The sequence below is a fragment of the Acomys minous genome (assembly GCF_964271855.1).
Source record: "Acomys minous genome assembly, chromosome: 2".
Classification (NCBI taxonomy): domain Eukaryota; kingdom Metazoa; phylum Chordata; class Mammalia; order Rodentia; family Muridae; genus Acomys; species Acomys minous.
This window is the reverse complement of record NC_140484.1, coordinates 57,780,789-57,801,883: the sequence shown is the minus strand read 5'-3', so window position 1 is coordinate 57,801,883 and position 21,095 is coordinate 57,780,789. Positions and strand designations below refer to the sequence as shown.

General features: G+C 55.6%; 2 protein-coding genes across 7 annotated transcripts; one reads left to right on the top strand and one right to left on the bottom strand.

Annotated features, from left to right (window-relative positions):
• Window positions 1-454: 454 nt before the first annotated feature.
• POLR2L (RNA polymerase II, I and III subunit L) lies at window positions 455-3,337 on the bottom strand. 3 transcript variants are annotated; one of them, XM_084771871.1, is made up of 3 exons: window positions 3,219-3,337; window positions 2,581-2,695; window positions 455-720 (listed from the first exon to the last, which is right to left on the bottom strand). In XM_084771871.1, the coding sequence occupies exons 2-3, from the start codon at window positions 2,673-2,675 to the stop codon at window positions 612-614; spliced, it is 204 nt and encodes a 67-aa protein (XP_084627997.1). In that variant the 5' UTR covers window positions 2,676-2,695; window positions 3,219-3,337; the 3' UTR covers window positions 455-611. The 3 variants fall into 3 exon arrangements, with proteins under 3 accessions (XP_084627997.1, XP_084627996.1, XP_084627995.1); XM_084771870.1 differs by lacking the exon at window positions 3,219-3,337 and adding an exon at window positions 2,842-2,979; XM_084771869.1 differs by lacking the exon at window positions 3,219-3,337 and having other exon boundaries at window positions 2,581-2,755.
• Window positions 2,912-20,613, top strand: TSPAN4 (tetraspanin 4). Of its 4 annotated transcripts, none has more exons than XM_084771861.1 (8): window positions 2,912-3,052; window positions 9,938-10,017; window positions 16,803-16,994; window positions 18,324-18,398; window positions 19,051-19,152; window positions 19,254-19,385; window positions 19,461-19,544; window positions 20,069-20,613. In XM_084771861.1, exons 2-8 carry the CDS (start codon window positions 9,955-9,957, stop codon window positions 20,135-20,137), a joined length of 717 nt encoding a protein of 238 aa, XP_084627987.1. In that variant the 5' UTR covers window positions 2,912-3,052; window positions 9,938-9,954; the 3' UTR covers window positions 20,138-20,613. The 4 variants fall into 4 exon arrangements, with proteins under 4 accessions (XP_084627987.1, XP_084627988.1, XP_084627986.1 ...); XM_084771862.1 differs by lacking the exon at window positions 2,912-3,052 and adding an exon at window positions 3,225-3,354; XM_084771860.1 differs by lacking the exon at window positions 2,912-3,052 and adding an exon at window positions 3,381-4,019.
• The last annotated feature ends 482 nt before the right edge of the window (window positions 20,614-21,095 follow it).

The window sequence follows — 21,095 nt, the reverse complement described above, 5'->3', positions numbered from 1 at the left end:
CTTATACTGTCTTTAGCTTTTCTTCCATGGGATCTGGCCTCTGTGGGTACACAAGTGGCACAGACATATACGCAGACAAAACACCCAAACATAAATAATTCCCATAGCTCGGGGACGGGACACTTGGGTGGGCCTCCAAGCACTTCAGCATTCCAAAGGAGTGTCCTCCCAAGGTTTGGGTCCTGCCTTGTGGGCGGTGTGGTGGCCACGTCTACTCTGCCCACCTGGACACTGGCAGGAAGAGGAAAGGCCCTAGCACACTGAGAATGTACTGTGGTAGACCAACCTGGTCAAGGCCCAGAGAAACAGAAGCAAGGGGCTCCCCACAGACTGGACTCCTAAGTCAGGGGAGGGGAAGGAGACCAGACCCAGGGGAAAGACTGAAGCCAGGCCAGGTAGCCTCACAGCCAGCACAGCCGTGGATGTGGAGAACCTTACAGATTTGACCAGTTGGTGGTTCTGCCAAAGTCTTTACTGAACAGTTCCTTCCAGGGCGAGGGGACTTAGCCACAGGGTCATAGCCAGGCCCTGCACCCACCTCCCCAACACCTCAGTTTTAATTCAGCAGAGTGCCCATGGTCAGCGGCGGTGGCGGAGGGGAAGCTCAGCAGTCATTTCTCTAGGGGCGCGTAGTTCAGCAGCTTTTCAATCAGGTCCACGTGTGCCAGCAGCATGCGGCGGCAGCAGTAGCGCTTCAGGCCCAGAGCGTCCAGGGCGTCCCTGTGAGGAGGAGAGGAATGGGGCCGGATGTACTCTCTACAGTCTGCATAGGTGTGGAGCACCTCCTCCGGCTCGCCCCTGTGTATTACTGTGGACAGGGGTTTATCAGGGCAGGGACAGAAGCCTGACAGCAGACCACAGGGAGATGGGTGGAGCCAGGTGAGGCCCCTTTCCCACCCAGGTTACACCTCTGCCATGTATGTGCCCAAGTGCCAGTCTTCAGCCTTAATGTCCTATACCCTTACCTGACTTCTGCCTATACTTGCTTTTTAAAATTTAATTGTATGTGTATATGAGTATTTTGCACGTGTATACTTGGTGCCTGAGGAAGCCCAAAGGAGTTACGGACATTTGTACCCTACCGCGTGGGTTCTAGGAATTGAACCTGGGTCCCCTAAAAGGACAGCCAGTGTTCTTAACAGCTGTGCCATCTCTCTAAGTGCCCATCTCTGCTTTGGGCTCTCTTGCCCGGGGCTGGAGTAGCTTTATGGGCCTCCAGAGTTATTTGGGAAAGCTTAGGAGACCAACATCCCTTTATCAAGGGGCTGAATTCCAGGCCCCACAGGTGGACTCTGAGCAAATGCCACGAACTGGCTGTTGTCTCCCTCCCTGGCTCTGCACTCCCAAATCCAGGAGTGAGGTTGCCCAAACAAACTAGGTTTAATTTCTCTGGGACCAAGACAGCTTGAGAGGTTCCTGTCCAGGCAAAGAAGGTCCCAGAAAGCTAGCAGCTGCTTACCCAAGCTGGTTAAGCCCTACTGACTCTATGGCATGTGGAGAGAACGGGACACCCTCTAGTATTGACATGGTGACCAGAGGTCTGACTACTATGGCAAAAGTCATCATAGTAACTGCACAGAGAAGGGACAGCACAAGATGATGCCCACAGAACCTGAATATCAGAGTCGGTCCTGCAAGTTAAGGGGGGCCATAAGGGTCCATACATAAGGGTAGGCCTGAAAGCAGACAGGTTAGGGAGCAGGGCCATGCGGGGACAGACTTGAGTGCTCTGCTGCAGATGGAGAACTGACTGTCACAAAGGATGCTCCTAAGTTTCCAAAAGGCCAGCAGCTTGAAACCCACCGACCAGACCTCAGAGAGCCTGGGCATGATATCGCACACCTTTAATCCCAACACTCAGGAGGGCAGCAGGGGGGAATCGCTGAGAGTTCAAGACCAGTCTCCTTTACATAGAGTTCCAGGCTAGCCAGGGCTACACAGGGAAACGTTTGCCTCGAAAACAGACTAAAGAGAGAATCATTCAGCCAGGCGTGGTGGCAACACGCCTTGAATTAGGCAGTTCGAGGCCAGCCTGTTCTACAGACAGAGTCCAGGACAATTGGGTTGTTGCAGAGACAGAGGGGGTTGTTACACTGAGAAACCCGAGAGAAAGGGACCGGGAGAGAGGGAGGGAGGGAGGGGGGAGAGCGGGGCGGGGGGGAGAGAGAAGAGATTCTACTGGGAATACACCCACAAGGCTAAAGGACACCCCAGAATTTGACCTTTTTTTTGTTTTTTCGAAACAAGGTTTCTCTGTGTAGTCTTGGCTGTCCTGGACTCACTTTGTAGACCAGGCTGGCCTCGAACTCACAGTGATCCGCCTGCCTCTGCCTCCCGAGTGCTGGAATTTGAAATCCTTAACGTATAAGTTCCCTACTCTCCCTGCCTCAGACTCTTCTCCTCATCCGACCCCACAATCCCTGCCCTGCCAATTCTCCATCCAAAGTCTTCACCTATCCCTGGCCCAGGATACCTCCGTCTCATCCCCGGGTCCGCGGCACAACTCTCGCCCCGGGCCCTTCGGCTTGATGACCCCAGCCCGGCCTTCCCGCCTCCTCCCCCGCAGGCCCGCCGCCTCACCCCTCGGTGTACTCGGCCTGCAGCAGACCCAGGTAGGCTTCCCATTTGTTGCCGACGATCTTCCCGCAGGTGAAGCAGCGCACCGGGATGATCATGGCGGCGTCTGGCGTGCAAGCTGCCGGCAGCAGTACTTCAAGGCCCGCCCCAGGCGCGCCCACAGCGCGGGGCCCGTTGCGCCCGAGCTCCGCCCCGTATGATCCTGAGCCCCGCCCCGCATCTCCCCGAAGCCCGCCGCAGCCCAGCCCCTGCTCCCGCGATCACCCTTAAGCAGCGGTGTTCTCTGATCGCCCCTACTCGGTGCTCCTAGAGCCGGCTCTCCCGTTGCAGCATCCCAGTAGCCCCCCTCTCGCCGTGGTGGTACAACCCGGCGCTACGGCGTCCGAGCAAGGCCGAAAAGTCCGCGGCGCCGGCGGTTCGCGTTTCTCGTGGCGGCTTGACTGACAGCTGCTCCGCGAAGTGGCGGCGCGCGCAGGTACGGCGGGTCTGCGGGCTGGGGTCCCGCCGGCCGGATCGCATTGCAGACTCGAGCCAAGAAATGGCAACAAGTGGTGTTGGCGCGGCCGGTGCGCGGGCTTCCCGCCTCCTGGCCGGGACTCCAAGGTGGGGGGGGGGGGCGGTCTGAGTCTTGGAGCCCTTACCTTGAAGTTTGGGGCGTTCCTTCCCTTCAGCGGTTGCAGAGCCCTCGGCGGTATGGTGACCCCAGGCCCCGACGGCCGCCTCCTGCGCTTCTAACAGAAGGAACTAGAAGAGGCTTTCCCCGCGGAGAGGAGCAGGGTATAGTGGTCAGGGAAGGCGTCGTGGAGGCGGCACCCTATGAGCAGGCCTAATCTCTTTCTCCCGGGGTATTTGGCTGAGGCGTGGAGATTGCCTACGGGACCGCTAGGGGCCACAGGTCTGCCTCACCTGGAGTGAAGGACTTACGGGAGTGGATGAGGTGCTGGTTTCTGGGGAATGTATCACTCTGGCCGCAAAGCCTTCGTGCTGTGCCGGGGGCGGCGGGGGGGGGGGGGCGCGGTTACCCTTGGGAGGACGAGGCAGCTTGCAGGGAGAAGTTGAGCTTGGGACGTTTGGGGTCTGGTTAGAGTGAAAGCCTCTGCGATCCTAGACATAGCGAAAGGTGCCTCCGAGAAGCAAACGCTGTCCTCTCCTTTGTCGCAGGGGAAGTCGAGAAGGGTCTCCTGGGTCTTGAGTGTGGTTGGTTAGAGCCACTGCCAGACTTTGGTGCTTGTGCCCCCGCTGTCACCCTGAACAGCCTCCCTAAGCAGCTTTTTGCCATCCCCCATGGAGCCACGTGCAGAGCCACGAGCTAGGCGACTTCCCGCTCCTGTCCCCTCCCCCAAACATCCTGCCCTGGCCAGAGGGGCAGTGGGGGCCCCTGTGAGTCACTGTGGCCTGGGATCCGACTCACGATCAGGACTGAAGACTGCTGTTGGCCAGAGGTGAGGGTGGCAGGGGAGTGGGTTAGGGGACGATCGGAAAGGTGGGCCCCTAAGGAGCGGGTGGAGGCCAAAGGCTTCTGGGAGGTGGGGCCCAGTTCGGTCCTGCCCCTGGAAGACTTGTTTACTTAAGAAGAGTTGGGAAAAGAAGTCTGTGCCAAGTTGACATTCCTGGAATTCCTGTGTGTGTGTGTGTGTGTGTGTGTGTGTGTGTGTGTGTGTGTGTAGCCCACTAACTTCCAGCTCCTATTGTGGGGGGTGGCGTCCTCTCCTCCCCGAGTTCCTGCTCCAGCTCCCAGGATTTCCAGAAATGCTCCAGGCTAGAGAACTCCAGGCTGTCGCTTACCCCCCCTCAGCCTTTGCTTATCCCAGAGTGCTGTTTGGGGCAGTAGTGGTGGATGCTGTGGGTCACTTCTCTCCAGAGCCCTGGCCAGGATCCCAGGCTCAGCTTCAGCCCCCTACCCTTTCCTAACTGCTGGGTCTCATTTGTACCTGCCAGTTGGGCTAGTGATCTCCCCCCCACCCCCCCCTTCCCCAGTACAAACTGGTCGTGGCCTGGCTTTATGAGAATGGGTGCTCAGCCTCCTGTAGGGGTGGAGGGCAGTTTCTAACCCATCTGCCACAGTTCCTGCCAGAGGAGGGGGTCACTTCAGGGCAGGGGACAAGGAGGAAACCCATGATTGAAGTTTTAGCTGCCCAGCCCCTCCCACACTGGGTGTTGCCCTGAAAACAGCCAAAAGAGGGTGCTGAACTGTGGTCTGGAGCGCTGGGCTGGGTTTCAGCTGGCTTTGCCAGCCTGGACTCAGATCACAGCCTTAGTTTCCCCGTTTGTAAAGCTCTCTTGGGACCTGAAGCGTCCACTGGGGGCTGGGGGTGGGGTTCAACTCCTCCACTTAAGGGTGGCTGTGAGCTGGGGGAAGTAAATGGTCGAAAGTGACTTCTTTCCAGAACTCCAGCCTCGGGCCCTCTGGCTTGCGCATGTATGACAGTTTATCACCCTTAGGGTGTGAAGTTTTAACATACCTTCACACTCACCTAAGACCTCACACCCAGGCTGTTCTTGCTGCTGCAGCAGACACACTAATTGTGTCTGGTACTTGCTGTCCAAATAGCTCTCAGAGAGCCTATGGCTGAAACTGAACCCTTTGGGCAATTGAGGCCAGGGCACTTGGAACCCAGTGCCTGGGGGGGTCCCCAGCATGGGGGGGGGCAGGTGGGCTTTGTCCACAAGATAAGCGTCTCCTGGGTCTCAACTAGATCCCTTCTATTTCTACCACCACAGATGCTGTTTGGGGGTGGCCAGAGTGCCTAGGAAGAAAGGCAAGCCCCTTTGCTGGCTTCACACAGAGAGGCCTGCACCCCCATCCCTGGCTCTGTGGGACGCAAAAGATGTGTCTTCAGTTACCAGGAGCTCCTGTAGGGTTCTGTGTGCAGCAATCAGTGCCTGTTTCTAGGTGGGGGGTGTCAGCCTACTGGACTGGGAATTTGTGGTGTTCCTGCCCAGGGTGGGGGGCTAGGGCAGGCACTGGGGCCGTGCAGGGGCTGAAGCCACAGCAGGAAGGCAGACACCACAGCCTGTTTGTATTGGCAAGGCTCTCCCTGCCTCCTCAAAGAAACCGCAGAACCTCTCAGCCAAGGGACAGGGTGGGTGGTGCTGGTCTGGTCTCCCTCCTGAGCTAGCTGGGCTAGGAGTGGTTGGTTACTCAGAGGTCTAAACAAGCTTCTGGGCAAACTCCGTGCTGCCACCCCACTGAGGGGTCCACACGTTTTGCTTTCTGGCAACTACTTGCCCCAGGCAGACATGATCAAACTTTGTCTAGAGTTTGAGCAGGTCTCTTTTTGAGTGGGAACCTGGTCTGGCCCCTTGTGGCCTATCCCCCAGGGAGGGCTTGCCATTTGTACCTACTCACAGCTGAGGAAGGCTTGGAGCCCTGCTGACTGATGGCTCCTATGTTCAGACCACTGGGCCTGGGTGTTGAAAAAAAGCACCCCTTCTGGCTCAGATAGGGTGGCCTTGCCTTGGCCCTTCACTGTTATTGATCAGCCTGTGAATTCTGTAATTGGCAACAGGAACAGACCTGGTCCTGAAGTTTGCTAGATCATTCTTTGTTCATGTTGGTTTTATATATAGGTAGGGCTTCTAGGCAGGAGAGGGGCACATAATTCAGAGGGCAGCATCCGAAATGCTGGCCTCGGTGCAGAAACCAGGCTGGCCGTCCTTTGTCCTTTTGGCACCTCATGGGGACCCCGTTCCATCCCTTCCAGTTTGGGCCCTGTTATTTACTTTCTGTTGCTGTGAAAGAACATGACCAAAGCAATTTGGAGAGATTTCCTTTTTTTTTTTTTTTAAGTTGTAGAATGAATTAAAACAAAACAAAGCCATATTCTTTCATACATTACATCCTGACCACAGTTTCCCCTCCCTCCACTCCTCCCAGAATCCCCCCCAACCTCCCTGCTCCCCAGATCAACTCCTCCTCCACTTCCCTTCCGAAAAGAGCAGGCCTCCCAGGGACAGCAACTGAACAGGGCAGAACAAGTTAGAGTAAGACCAGGCACAAGAGCCCTCGTATCAAGGCTGGATGAGGTAACCCAGCGGGAGGAAAAGGGTTCCAAGAGCAGGCGGAAGAGTCAGAGACACCCCCACTCCCACTGTTAGGAGTCCCACAAGAACACCAAGCTGCACAACCAGAGCGTATATGCAGAGGGCCTAGCTCAGAGCCATACAGGCTCCCCGGTTGTTGCTTCCGTGAGAGACTGCCATCCGTTATGAAGGGAAGGTCAGAGCAGGAACTTGAGGCACAAACGGAAGTGGAGGCCAAGGAGGAGTGCGGCTCATTGCCTCGTCTTCGTGGCTCTCTTAGCTTGCTTTCTTGTACATCACATGACCGCATCCCCAGGGTGGCACCTCTCACGAGTGTTCTTTCACATCCACCCCCAATCAAGAAGATGTCCTACAGATTTGTCTACAGCTACTTCTTAAAATGTTTTATTTTTAAATGTATATAGGTGTTATGTCTGCATGTATGTCTGTATACCATGTGCATTCCTGGTGCCCATGGGGGCCAGAAGAGGGCATCAGATGCCCTGGAACTGGAGTTACAGATACTTGTAAGCTGCTGTAAGATGCTGGAACTCAAACTTAGATCCTCTTAAAAGACATCCAGTTGCTGGGCGTGGTGGCGCACGCCTTTAATCCCAGCACTTGGGAGGCAGAGAGGCAGGCAGATCACCATGAGTTCGAGGCCAGCCTGGTCTACAAAGTGAGGCCAGGACAGCCAAGGCTACACAGAGAAACCCTGCCTCAAAAAACCAAAACCAAAAAAGTATCCAGTGCTTTTAACTGTTGAGCCATCTCCAGACTCCTCCTCCTCTTCCTCCTCCCCTTCTTCTTCTTTCTCCTTGGTTTTGAACTCACAGACATCCCCTTGCCTCTGCTTCCTTAATGTTGGGATTAAAGGCATGAACCACCATACCCAGCTTAAAGGCCATTTTTTCAACTGAGGTTCTCTTTTCAGGCAACCTTAGCTGGTGTCAAATTGACACAAAACTAACCAGCACAGCTACCCCTGAGGGAGAAGGGAACTGGGGTTCAGGATGGCTGTTCCTGGATTCCTGGATATCCCTTAGCCTGGCAACTCTGACCCCTGGCCTCCTCAGGGCCCCAGCTGATGCCCCCAGAGTTCATGATGGGGGAATTGCAACCCAGTCCCAAGTGTAGGGATAAAGGTAACCAAGTAGATGGCAGGCACTGCCGGGAGCTCAGCTGTGTGTTTAACCTCAGGCCTCAGGGTCACCTTCGGGGGTGACCTGGTAGCTAATCCCCTTGGGGTGATGTCAGTATGGATGATGTTTGGTCCAGGGTAGGGGTATAGTCTTTTTGGTCAGTTCTAGATCTTTCCTGGGCCCTGTGGCTCCTCTCTTTACTGGTGCCTAGACACTTGTGTCTGTCCATGGCCTCTGACATGTACAGTATCGTTTATACATGTTACCCCGCCACCCCAGCCCTGAGTGCTATATGTCTGACTGAATTAGGCCAAGGGAAGAAGGCCAGGGTCCACGGGTTGAGAGGTTTTTTTTTTAGGAGTTAAGCAGCTGCCTGTTGCTCTCTAGCTAGAGCCTGCAGGCTCTGCTGGGTTGTGGGTATGGTCTCACCCAGCTCTGTCCCTTTCATGGGGTCCAGACATATCAAAGAAAACTTGAGGGGAATGGCAAGATAGGGGGTTGAGGTAAACCCCAAGCTGAGCAGGCCCTTCCTGGCACGCTTTCTGCACTCTAGGGGTTCCCATGCACCCACACCCCAAAGACTGGGCTCCTGAGCTTGCCACCCTGTGGGCTGGGGTTGCAGTTCCTCATGGTATCCTCTGGAGGGCAGCAGTAGGCTTGTGCAGTGAACTTAGGTGCTGGGCTGGGAGCTGCAAACCTCTAGGCATCTGGGGCTTCCACTAAGATGCAGTCCCTTACGAGCGGCTCATTTTTTTTTTCTTTTCCTTGTTCCTCCCTCTACCTCCTCTGCTGCTTCACTCAGGGACCTTTAGCAGAAGCGTTTCCTTGTTCTCCTTCCTGTTGTCTGCGCTACAGATCAGATGGGTAACCGTGGCCCTATGTTAGTACCTGGCCCACACTTTGAGGCTCTTATGATCTGAATCCTTTGGCAGGATTGGTGCTCAGCGATTGGAGGATGGGCCCAGCAAGGAGCTATCATCTCCGCATCTTTGATTGATGGGTTAGTGTGTATCTGGGCACACCTGCAAGGCGCCACTTACCATGTGCTTGTCTGCCTGGGAGGAGGTCGAGCTCATTAGTCAGGCTGATTCTTCCTGAGCTGGTCAGACTGAACTTCCAAGTCCCTGGTTCTGCAGTTAAAGAGAGTTGCAGAATGGCGCCAATGGGACTCTCAAAATGGCCCGTGGCTGTGATAGAATCTGGCCTTGCTCCCACCATCCCTGGGAGAATGGACTGGACCGGAGGCCAAGTTGATTCAGTGAGCCCTCTGGGCCAGCAGGGGGCCATCTGGGGTTCTTTGGCGTCTCTCCTGCTACTTAGGTCCTTGAAATTCTCTTTTTAAGTTAGAAAGCCTCATGGACACCTCACCCTTCCAGGCACCACGGGCTCCCTAAGGTGCTTGAATGCTAGAGCCGCCCAAGTTGCTACCAACAGCAACTGGGTCACCTCTTCATTTACTCAGGGCTTTGCACATCATTGGTGTGGTTGGAGATTTGCTGCAGAATGGGCAGCGGGCCTGTTGGATGTGGTCTGGGGTGCAGGTTTGGGACCGAGAGCTTCTGTGGTCTTATCATTCCTGGCCCAGTCTCCTCAAACGCTCCCCTTGTCCTTCAGCTGCATCTTCCTCGGAGACCCCCGGGAGGGTAACAGGGAGGCGGGGGCTCTGGGTCGCTGCGATTGGCCGGTGGGGCGGGGTCCTCGAGGGGCGGGGCCGCGCTGGATTGGCCGGGCGCGCGCGGGGCGCAGCGGGCCGGCCCGCAGGTGTCTAGCCGCGGGGTGGGAGCCAAGCCGCGCGCCCGCTGCTACGGCGGGGCCGGAGAGGGGCGGGAGCCCGGCGGCGTGGGGCGGATGGGGCGTCCGGGGCCAGCGGGCGCGAAGCGCTGACAACGGCCGCAGCTAGTGATCCTGGCGGCGGGGGCCCAGCCTCCCCAGCGCGATGCGCCGCTCCAGCACGGACGAGTCCACGTACCGGCGCAGCCCTTCTCCGGAGAGCAAGGAGCCGGGCTTTGCGCGCGGCGGCCCCTTTCGGCGCTGCAGCAGCTTGTACGGGCGCGCGGACGCCGGGGATGCGGGCGGCGGCTTCTTCGGCCTGCACGCGAACCCCGGCCCCAAGGCTGCCCAGGCGCGCTATACGACGCCCAAGGGCAACAAGTATGTGGTCTTCTACCTAGACCTCTCCTTCATCTTCCTTCTAGAGCTAAAGCGCTGCAGCATGGCGCGCGGCTGCCTCCAGGGCGTCAAGTACCTCATGTTCGCCTTCAACCTGCTCTTCTGGGTGAGTGTGGGGCCCTGAAGGGCCGGGGTTCGCTGTTTCCCAGTTGCTGCCAGGAGCCTTCTCTCTTCTCTGCTGTGGAGACAGGGTGTGTGCGCACGTGCTCACAGGACCAAGCAGTACCAAGCCTTGCCTCTCCTGGGCTCCACGCATAGAACTGATCAAAGTCTCTGTGCACAGAGCCATGGGTGCCTTCCTCAGCCTCCTCCCTCCCCCCCCCCCCCCCAGCCTACGTCCTTGCCTCACCACCTTCACACTCTGCCCTACTGGGAGATTGACCCACCAAGTCCTGGTCCCCAGCTGGTCTCCCAGGATCCAGAAGATCAAGGATATGTGCACTGCTCGATTGATTAGGGCCTAGAGAGGTATCCCAGACACTGGTCAGGGACTCTCCATGGACATGGGTGACACCTGGCCTCCTGCCACCTCATCAGAGACTCTAACTTTTGCTGGAGTATGCCGAGGTTGCCCATACAATGGGTAACGTTCAGTTGGGATTGCATGGTGATAGAGCAAAAGATGGCCCCCTCCAGTGTGTAGGGAGGACAGTTTGGACACCCTCACCCCTGTGGACTGGGGCAAGTATCACGTCTGGTTACCACCTGGTGTTGGGGCTTGGCTGAACCCGGAGCCAGGATGCTGGATTTGATTAGAGGTGACCCTGCATTACCTGGCCATGGCCTGGACCTTCACTTACTAGCTGTGACGCTTGGAGAATGGTGCCCAAGGTCATTCCTCACCTTGGTTCCTGAGCCAACTTTCAGGGAGTGTGTGTGTGTGTGTGGCTGAGGACGAGGGGTGTGGTTGGGAGTGAGGGAGTACAGCTTGAGAGTGAGGATGAGGGGCATCACTGGGATCCCCACTTGCTGCTCATTTGCATACAGTCTAGTTCAAGTCAAATGTGCAGAAACCTAGGCCCATTTACCTCACCTCCCTTTTCTTATAGTCCTGACCCAGGGCAGGAGTTGGAATTTGCTGGGACCCTGAGCTGCCTGTGGACAGCCTGTGGGCAATAGCCCAGGGAGGTGCTGCTGCCCTCCCAATCCCATTTTCCCTACTCCTATCAAGAGCTCCCTGCTAGAGGCTCCTGGGTGGGATGGGCCCAGATGTGGGAGTACTCAAATCGGGTGGTGAGCATCAGGGATAGGTGTGGGCTGAAGCTGTAAGCAGCCCACGTAAGGTGAAGGCTTCTGTTTGAAGGACTTCAGTGGGCACCTGTGTGGCCAGTAGTAACTGGGTGGCAGGGTCAGGGTGCCTCTGGCATTGTGGGGAGGGGGACGACTACAGGCAATAGTAAGACAGGTGGAAAAGGCCCAGGAGCTGCAAATGACAGTGTGACAGGTGGACAAGTGTAACGTTGTGACCAGATCTGACAGCTGTAGGTCACTATGATGGTAGCAGGCAGTGTAGGTGGCAGAAGGGGGTTAGCAGGCAGCGGTGTGGGGGTTGGGCGGCAGCAGCTGGGTAGTCTTTGGGCTGGGAAGACAGAGGCTGCTGCATTCATTGCCCTCTTCCTGATCTGGACACCTGGCCACAGGGAGGAGGGCCCACCTGCTACAGAGCAGGCACATGTCACGGACCACTGGATGACATCCTCTACCAGAGTACGCCTCCATGGTAGGCCTCGTATGCTGAAAACCCAGCTACCTTCTGTTATTAACATGGAGCTCCAGCTTTGCACACAGGGGCATGTGCCTCAGCATCCTCGTGGCTTCTCCCTCTCTCCCTCCACAGTTCCAGTGAGGGGTTGTAGGCAACCATGTGAAGGGTGCTGTGAACAGCGTGGCTTTGCCTAGAAGTGCTTGTGTTGGGCTTGGCAGAGTCCATCTGGGCTAGCAAGTGTGAGAATCCATCCATCTGGCCTGGTCAGTATGACGTCAATCCACCTTGTCCCTGGCATCTGTGAACTGAACTCCCCTCCTGCTGGTGACAGGCTATGGTGGGAGGGCCAGAGCATCCCCTACCCAAGACCCTGACTCCTTTGCCAGACTCTTATAGGAGAGAGAGGCTTTGATGCCCATTTGATACTTATAAATGCAAGATCAACAGACAGGACCCCAGCCTCTGCCATGTGCCCTGCCTAAGTCTCCCTATTAGAATTAACCAGACAACTGGAGTCAGAGCTGCACTGACCCTGTAAACCTGTGGGGACCTGAGGAGTCCTGCCTTCTTTCAGCAAACAGGCTTTCACTGGGCAATGATGCTCAACTCTATTGAGCAGTTGCCCAACCTGCCTCTGAGATGTGCATGGAGTAAGGACTACCTGGTTGGGGTTGGGAGTGCCTCAGAGAAATGGGGTGAGTAATGGCCCTTGACCACACTTGAGTGGGTAGGTGGTGTTGGGTGCTGGCCACTGGCAGTAAGGGAGTGGGGGCTGAACAGCCCCTGGGACCCCTGTCTCAAGCCTCTGAGGCTGCTTTGTCAGCTGGGCCTCTGCCAGCAAAGCTCTTCTTGTAATGGAAGTTGAGGTCCCCTGGGATCAAGAGGAGTCAGTGAAGCCTGGTTCTTCCTGCCTCCTCTCTCCTTTGCCCTCCCCTGCCCTGGGCTTACGGAGCATCTACCTTCCTGGGCAACTACTGTAGTGGAAGGACTAGTGTGAGTGGGGCTGAACTCCTCAGCAAGGAAAGGATCTTTCCATGGCTCTTCTGTGCCCTGGGGCTAGAGATGCTAGCCAGGCCTGAGCCATGTGCTTGGCTCCTCTCACACATGTACTGACCAGTCTGAGGCTCTTCCTCTAGTGCTCCCAGGCAGGTGTCCCTCCCCATTCCTCAGTGTAGCAAAAGGTACAGCTAGCTGTTCCTTGCATGGTCAGTGTCCATCTGGATGGACAAGATGGCAGTTAGAGTCATGCCTGCCACCCAGATACTGTGTGACCTGAGAAAACCCTATATTCTTGGGGTCTCAGATGCTCTATCTTGACCACACTGGGTCATGCAAGGTGACGAAAAGGTGTGTGGATCAAGGTCCCTCAGCTCCTACCCAGCTTGCCTGTGATGACCTTAGAGGCCCAGAGCTGGAGGAGGTACAGAGTCAAGCTGCACTTGTCTTTCCTTCGGGGAGGGGACTGGGGCCCTGCCCTGACCCTGCTCTGCCTGGGCTGTCACCATTGCAGCCTCAGTACCTTGCCTTATGCTGTCCCAGAAGAAGGTCCTGCTGGGCGGCACTGGGATAGTGCCCCCACCCTGGCAGCAAGATGCAGGGCACACGCCTTGCTAGGTTCTTGGTTGACTGTTGCCTTTGGTGAGCTGAGATGGTATCTGATGGACAGTGTTCCTACTGTTCTCTGGTACTTTCGGTCTGGTGGACGAGGGCACCAGGAAATGGTAAAGGGCTCTGTGTCAGCTCCTTGGAAGAGCCAGGACACTCCGGGACAGGGAGACCTCTTTGCTTCCTGTAGCAGCAAACAGGGTCACAGGGACTGTCCAATGCAGGAAGCATGGTCTTTTTTGAGGGGTGTTGGTGGCTCTGACAATGCCCTGAGCAGGGAGAAAACAAATTATATTTTTTAAGTATTTTGAGACAGTTACACTTATCCCAATCTTTCCTTACGTAGGATGACATTGAACTCCTAAGCCTGCTGCTTCCACCTTTCAAGTTCCAGGGATATGGTGTGCACCACCACACATGGTTTATATGAAGCTGGGTATCTAATCCAGCGCATGCTTGGCAAACAGGCTACTAACTCAGCTACATCCCCAGGCGTACATTCAATTTTAAGTGCACAAAGTCACCCCACTGGGATAACCAACATCTTAGCCAAGTTGAAGAAGGTTCCTGCCAGCCTGTCAGGAGAGGGGTTTCTGGACATAGCCTTGGCTTATTCGGTCGGGGGGGGGGGGGGGGCGGGGACAGTCCCTCCACCTCCACCAAAGATGTGGCTAGCTGCCTGGCCATCTGCTACATTGAGCTCTATGGCTGGAGGGGTGGTGATAGAGGCCTGTTGGCACATTTGGTGGGCACCCAGCACTATATGGCACTCAGCCTGAGGCTGATTCCCGGGGCTAAAGGCTAAAGCACCTGCTGTGCACAGATTTGGGTGGTGCCTGGGTGGCAGCTCATTACACCTCTCAGGGACTGTTGTTGGGCATCACAGCAGAATGCCTAGCGGGTGGGTGAGGTGAGCTGTGCTTGGGGCCAGGCATGCTGCATGAAGATCATCCAGAAGGCTGGGATGGAGGACCGCGGCGGCAGAGGCTTGTCTACAGACTGCTGTGGGGAGGGGGCCGTGCCTCCCACCAGAGCTTCTGTCTAGCCTGGGGGTATAGCTGCAGAGGAGTAAGTCAACAATGGGGTTTAGGATGCTGGGGGAACATTGCAGATTTGGGGGGTGGTCTTAGCCCCATCCCTAGTTTTGATTGAGAACAGACCAGGTCTCCAGGACTCAGCCCTGAGTCCTGCCTTTCTCATCTTCTGAGTCTGATGGGCCCATTTTTCTCTTGTGCTTTGAAGCTGTAATTTTCCTGCCAAAATGTTTAAAAGTTAAAAATGCACTGAAACATCTTCAAAATGACAGGTACGGTGCTCTTACCACATGCATGATTTCATTAGTGCACCCATACATGTGGCATTGGCTTAGGTTGAGACGGGTGGCTCCACGTGTGCTGCTCATGTGTGACAATGCATGTGATACCACTGGGTGGCAGTGGGGACCATCTGGGCTAGTGTTTGTCTTTGTCACAGGAAGGGTGACAGGCTATATGGCAGTGAGTGGTTATGTCTTTCCTGCTGTCTCCGGTGAAGGGGAGCATGTCGCACCATGTCAGTGAAGGAGACTGGTTCTCTTCTGGGTGTGGGGTCCCTTCCTGCCAGTCCTGTCTTGGAAATTGTCCCTTCCTGGCCTCCTGGAACGGGGTATCTCCCCCTACCCCCAGTGGTTCCAGCTGCTTTGTACAGCAGTGTCCTCCCCATGTCCTTCTGGGTCCCATGGGGCCAGGGGCGCTGCAACAGCTCACTTTTCTTGCTGACATGAGCTGTCTGCTGCCCTTGGAAGGGAGAGGCGGATGGTGCAGACAGCTTGGGTCTTGGTGACATTAATCACTGTTGTACCAGCATCCCCCCTCCCCCTGTTCAAGGACCTCCCATCATAAGCATGAATGCTCAGCTTGGATGTGACCCTCCCAGATAAGACTCATTTGGGGTCGTGGCTCCTCTGGGCAGTGTTATGCCTGAGGCCAGCCCTGTGGGTTGGTGTCTCTTGAGGCCTCTTGCTGCTTTTGACTTCCAGCTCTTCTGGGGCAGGTACAGTGGGGAGGCCTCCTCTTCTTGCTTCAGTCGGTATTTCTGATCCTGTCCAAGGTAGCAAGCAGGGCATTACTTCTGTCTAGAGGCGTGGGGGCCGTGGCGGTCCTTACATACCTGTGTCACCCTGCTGGGTCCTGGAAGATCTTAAGATGCTTGGGAACTTGTGGAGACCATGAGACTGGCACATGGAGACAGGTGAGGCCCTGCTTGCTGTTGCCCTAGAGAAGCCTCCCAGATCAGCCTTGTGCTTGTGGAGTGATGGTGTGCCTTGTGGTTGGTGATTTAGTGAATATCACCTGACCAGATATCCATTAGGAGCATTCAGCTGCCTTACTTGGTTAATACCATAGATGGCACCACCTCAGCCTCTGCAGGGCTCTCTCCCATCACAAAGGAGGCGTCTCTGTAGACTGGCTCACCAGAGCTGCTGTGACGAGGGATCTCTAAGTAGAAGTTGCTCAGGGCAGATGCACACCTTTCTCTGGCAGGTTCCCTGAACCTTCTCCAGGATCCAGGGCTACCCATATGGGCAGCCTTTCCAGGTTCCTTGCTTCCTGAAGATTCCTCAGTAATGTCCCCAGGAGCTACCCGGAGCTCAGAACCTTGGGTCAGCGCCCATATCAATGGTCTCCGGGGCCATGTCCTTTCCAGTTATTCTCTATTGGAGTGCCAGGCCTTTTCCCAGAGCCCATCAGCTGTTGGTCCACTAATTCCTGAAATGCATCTTTCCTTCTCATTTGACAGCCCAAGGCCTCCTGTGAGGGTGGGGCAATAGTCCTCCCGTCCCATGGCAGCCCTGTATCCTGAGGCCGAGTACATGTCTGTCTCCATGCCATGATGCCAGAGACAACAACCGCGTGCCTTCCTTCCCTGATTTCTCCTATTCCGATAGTTATGAGTGATGAGAGCCTGGTGTGGTGGCATGCACTTTTAATCCCAGCACTCGGGAGGCAGAAGCCCAAAGCAGCCTGGTCTACAAAGCAAGTTCCAGGACAGCCAGGATTACCCAGAGAAACCCTTTCTCAAAAAACCAAAAATTGGGGGGGGAAAAAAAAAGGATAACTCAGGGAGGGAGGTGCTTTGGTGAGATCTTCTGGTTGGTACCACAGAACTACTGTAACTAGATAGTGTTTCAAGCCAGGGCTTTGCCTGCTCAGGGTTATAGGTAGCTCAGGACACCAGACACCCAGGGGAGGAGGCCACACGGCTCAGTGGGTCACTCAACTGCCATGGCCTCCATAGGGTCAGAGGGGCCAGAAGAGATTCAGTCCTGCTGACCAGGCACGGGGCTGGTGGATGCTTCCTGCAGGGAATCTGAAGGCATAGTCTCTCTGGGGCGTGTATAAGGAGGCTCTGCTACAGGCCACTGTCAAAGTAGGGAAGGGAAGGGACCTGAGTGGAGCCCTGTTGCAAGAATTAAACTGTCTCTGGTGCCTCCCAGGCTGACAATGTTGGCCTGAGCTTGTGGGTGGAGCCTTGCCCTAGGGGTCAGGAGCCCTGCCAGTCACTTCACCCTCTCTCTCTCTTTCCCATTGCTGTTGTCATAGCTGGGCGGCTGTGGTGTCCTGGGTGTTGGCATCTGGTTGGCTGCCACACAGGGAAACTTTGCCACCCTGTCATCCTCATTCCCATCCTTGTCGGCTGCCAATCTGCTCATCGTCACCGGTACCTTCGTCATGGCCATCGGCTTCGTGGGCTGCATTGGGGCCCTCAAGGAGAACAAGTGCCTACTGCTCACCGTAAGTTGCTGGGCCGCTCTTTGTGGCTCCATCACCTTAACCTCTGGGGCCTGTCCAGCACCGAGGCTCTGTGGGGTCTTCCAGACTAGGTACGGCTGGAAGGGTTGCTCAAGAGAACACATTACAGCTGGCTCTGGGCTGAGGCAGGAGGATCATGAGGTCCAAATTGGTCTGCGGCACAGAGTGAGACTCAATCTCAACATAAAGTTTAAAGAGGGGAGGGGGGCCGGGTAGAGCACTGGCTGCTCTTCCGGAGGACCTGGGTTCAATTCCCAGCAACCACACAACAGAGCACAACTGTCTGTAACTCCAGTTCCAGGTGATCCAACATCCTCATAAAGACATACATGCAGGCAAATTGCCAATGTACATAAAATAAGTTATAAAGAATATGTCTAATGGAATGCTTGTATGATATGTATGAATGAGGTTTGAGTCCTAGCACCACACATAGAGAAAAGCACATCATAGCTTGGAGGGACTTTTCTTTTTTGTTTTTTGAGACAGGGTTTCTCTGTGTAGTCTTGGCTGTCCCGGAATTACTTTGTAGACCAGGCTGCCTCAATCCACCTACCTCTGCCTCCCTGAGTGCTGGGATTAAAGGCGCGCGCCGCCAAGCCCAGCAGAGGGACTTTTCTTGACATGGCAGACTCAAGAACTTATGCATACCCACAAGTGACCTTTACTGGACTGTTCTGAGACTCATCCTGGTGGTAGCTCCACCCCCCCGCCCCGCCCTCTGTGGAAAGCTCACAGTACTATTTGGCCTTGGGAATATACCTATGGGGTGGAAGCTATTTCTTCCTCCACAGTTTATAAAGTTAATCACAGGTAATTAGGAAAGGCTTCCTGAGGTTCTTACAAATTAATGTGCCTGGCAGAGGCCTCGAGCGGCATGGCAGGTGGACTGAAGTTCCACGTCGACAGGCTTTGAATGGCTCCTTTCCCCTTTCTGGGGTAGGATTTTGCTCAGGGCTCAATCCCTTGCAGAGACAAACTATTCCCTCCCCTGCTCTTTTAGTGGGGCCCTGCAGAATGTTTGCAGGCCTCTGATAGGTGGTATTTGGGGTCTCTTTTAAATCCCCAAATTGTGGCTGGGAATGGAGCTCGGCTGTACTTACCTAACATATATCCCAGTTTGGGGTGGGGGTGGGGAGATGTCAGGCCAGGAGCCTGGGGAATAGGAACATATACTCACACGGGGATGTTTAGATCAGGCCCGGGAGTAGACTGTAGGCCAGCAGGCCATTGAGGCTGAGGGGGACGGTGTGGTGGGACCTCTGGGCTCTCCAGGAGCAGGGCTGTGACTAAGGAGCATGTTCTCTACAGTTCTTCGTGCTCCTGCTGCTGGTGTTCCTGCTGGAAGCCACCATTGCTGTGCTCTTCTTTGCCTACAGTGACAAGGTATGTTGCTGCAAATGGACAGCACATGGAGACTCAGTGCAGAGAGACAGGGATCTGTGTTGTGGCTCTGGTTGTATGGGTGTGACAACAGCACTCTCAATTCCTAGGATACTTGGCCAGGGCTCTCTAGTGAGTGCAGGTTGCTGAGGGTACACTGTCCCAGTCACCCCAACCCCACTGCTGCTTTCTGTGTCATGTGTTGTTTTCCACACCCATCTGTCTGGTCACACTGCTGGGTGCGTTTACTGACACATTTTAGCATCTTGGGCTATAGCTAGTGCTGTGTTCCCAGCTCCTGTGTCCCTGACCTCCCTATAGGCCCTCCTTTCTGTAAAGCACCTCTGGACTACAGGAGACTCCGTGTACAGGCTGGAGTTGCCCCCTCAGTGCCTTCGTTTGTTTCCTGGAGAGCTCGGATGCTGCCCACTCCCCCCGCTGTAGAGCAGATGCCTGCTGGTACTAGCAAGTAGACTGCAGTCCTCCTCTTAGAGCTTCTGGGAGGACACGAGCTTGGGCCTGTGTCCTGAGTGTGATAGAGCAGGGGGTCATCCCGGGAAACAGGCAAGAGAGTCAGGTGGGAGGCCTGGGGTATTGATGAGGGGCGGTGGCCTGCTTTGGACTGAAGAGGGTATTCACGATGTCCTGTTAACAGATTGACAGTTATGCCCAGCAAGACCTGAAGAAGGGCCTGCATCTGTACGGCACACAGGGCAACGTGGGCCTCACCAACGCCTGGAGCATCATCCAGACTGATGTGAGGCTTGGGCAGCCTTCTTGGTATGGCGGGACAGGCTGGCAGGGGTGGGTGTTGTGGCTGCCTCTCCACCCAGTCCTCTGCTTTCCTCCTGCTCCTAGTTCCGTTGCTGTGGCGTCTCCAATTACACCGACTGGTTTGAGGTATACAATGCCACTCGTGTGCCTGACTCCTGCTGTCTAGAGTTCAGTGACAGCTGTGGGTTGCATGAACCTGGTACCTGGTGGAAATCGGTAAGAAAGAGCTTTCCCCTCCTGGTGGGTGGCTGCAGGGGTGGGACCCCCCAGCTGATCCTGGCTCTCTTGCAGCCCTGTTATGAAACAGTGAAGGCCTGGCTCCAGGAGAACCTGCTAGCTGTGGGCATCTTTGGACTGTGTACGGCACTGGTTCAGGTGAGCTGAGCAGGGCAGGGCCTGGGTAGACAGGTAGTAATGCAGATTGTAAGAAGCCAGGGTCTCAGACAGAGGGGAGGTGACCTTTGGTATCTCAAGGACCAAGTGCTGCAGAGACTGTTGTCACCTAGTGGGCCAACACAGCCAGGCAGCCATACTTGTTGGTAGTGACAGGACTTCCCAGCGCAGAATGAGGGTGGCACTTGAGACCCTATTCTCCCCTCCTAGGTTCACAGCCATCTGTGCTGAGGGTTGGCAGTGTGATGCTCCAGGCTAAGTGGGACAGACCTATAGTCCACCCAGCAGATACTCAGTTGGCTGCAGCTAGGACAAGTGGGTACAGCAGGATAGGTGGCAGGGCTTAGACCAGGTGTGGAGGGGGTGTGACCTAACTGTATAGAACACAACTAGCCCTGGGGATGAGTTGCCAGAGTGCGGTGGTAGCAGGCTGCCCCAGGAAGCCCAATCTGAGCACAGACGGGGCACCGCTGAAGCAAAGGCCCATGCCCTCTTTGTCTCCACAGATCCTAGGCCTCACCTTCGCTATGACCATGTACTGCCAGGTGGTAAAGGCGGACACCTACTGCGCGTAGGTCGCACACAGCCTCCACTTCTCTGCCAAAGGACCCTTCCACACGGGGAGATCCCCAGACTCACTTCCCATGCAGGACTTGGTGCTCCGCTGAAAGCAAGGGGAAGAGCTTGAGGCCAGAGCATCTGGGACCTATCCCTGCACCTGAGGGGCCTCTGCTTGGGTGGCTGGTTACCAGAGTATAGAGTTGGTGCCAAGTGGTACCCAGGGCTAAGGGCCCAGGGAACTTTGACACTTTTTTATATCCATATATCTTCCAGTGTTGACACAGGATGGGGTCCCAGCCTTGCGTGAGTGCCAGGTTGGGGGCAGGCCCACTCTGCTCAAGGTCCACGATGGTCCTGATGCTCCAGGCAGGGGCAGGTCCCATGATCCACATTCCATGACAGTGTCGTGGTTCCAGGTGCATATTAATAAAGTGTGGGTGGTCCCTGTGTCTAGCTGGACACACAAAGGTTGTACAGCCACAGCCTTCAATTGAGGGTGTTCTTTCATTAGCTAGGGGTCAGCAAAGGTCAGGAGAGCACTGCTGACCTTTTAGTTGGGGGGAAGAGATGGCCTCTGTCCACTCCTGTTTCTCCTGGAGTATTTCAGGTACTCTTGTATCTCTGTCCTAGCACCTCTGGCCCTGGATTAGTTTGGATAGACTACAAATTCCAACATTAGGACCCTTGCCGCTGGCCAGAGTCAGTTAGAGAGCATCAAGCCATAGTCAAGACAGGCAGTCTTTTTAAACTAGGGACTAAAGAAGAACCCAAGGTGAGGGCCTCTGACAGTAGAGTGGGACTCTGGGGGTCCAGGCTAAGAAGAGCCCCTCCCAGGACCCTTAGGAGCTATGAGGCACTAGAGAGAATTTGACACAACCGTCTGTAGGGCTTCCGCTACCCCTCTCTGGCTCTGAGCTGAGTCCTTATGTCCCACTGTCCTCCCTCTGGTGGAAGCCATAGGACCTTGAAGAA

Excerpts from the sequence above, each read along its gene's own strand:
- TSPAN4 (XM_084771859.1), top strand. The coding sequence starts at position 9,679 with ATGCGCCGCTCCAGCACGGACGAGTCCACGTACCGGCGCAGCCCTTCT. Across the intron at positions 10,018-16,802 it reads CCTTCAACCTGCTCTTCTGG|CTGGGCGGCTGTGGTGTCCT; the intron begins GTGAGTGTGGGG and ends CTGTTGTCATAG. Across the intron at positions 19,545-20,068 it reads TGTGTACGGCACTGGTTCAG|ATCCTAGGCCTCACCTTCGC; the intron begins GTGAGCTGAGCA and ends TTGTCTCCACAG.
- POLR2L (XM_084771871.1), bottom strand. The coding sequence starts at position 2,675 with ATGATCATCCCGGTGCGCTGCTTCACCTGCGGGAAGATCGTCGGCAAC. Across the intron at positions 721-2,580 it reads CAGGCCGAGTACACCGAGGG|GGACGCCCTGGACGCTCTGG; the intron begins GTGAGGCGGCGG and ends TCCTCCTCACAG.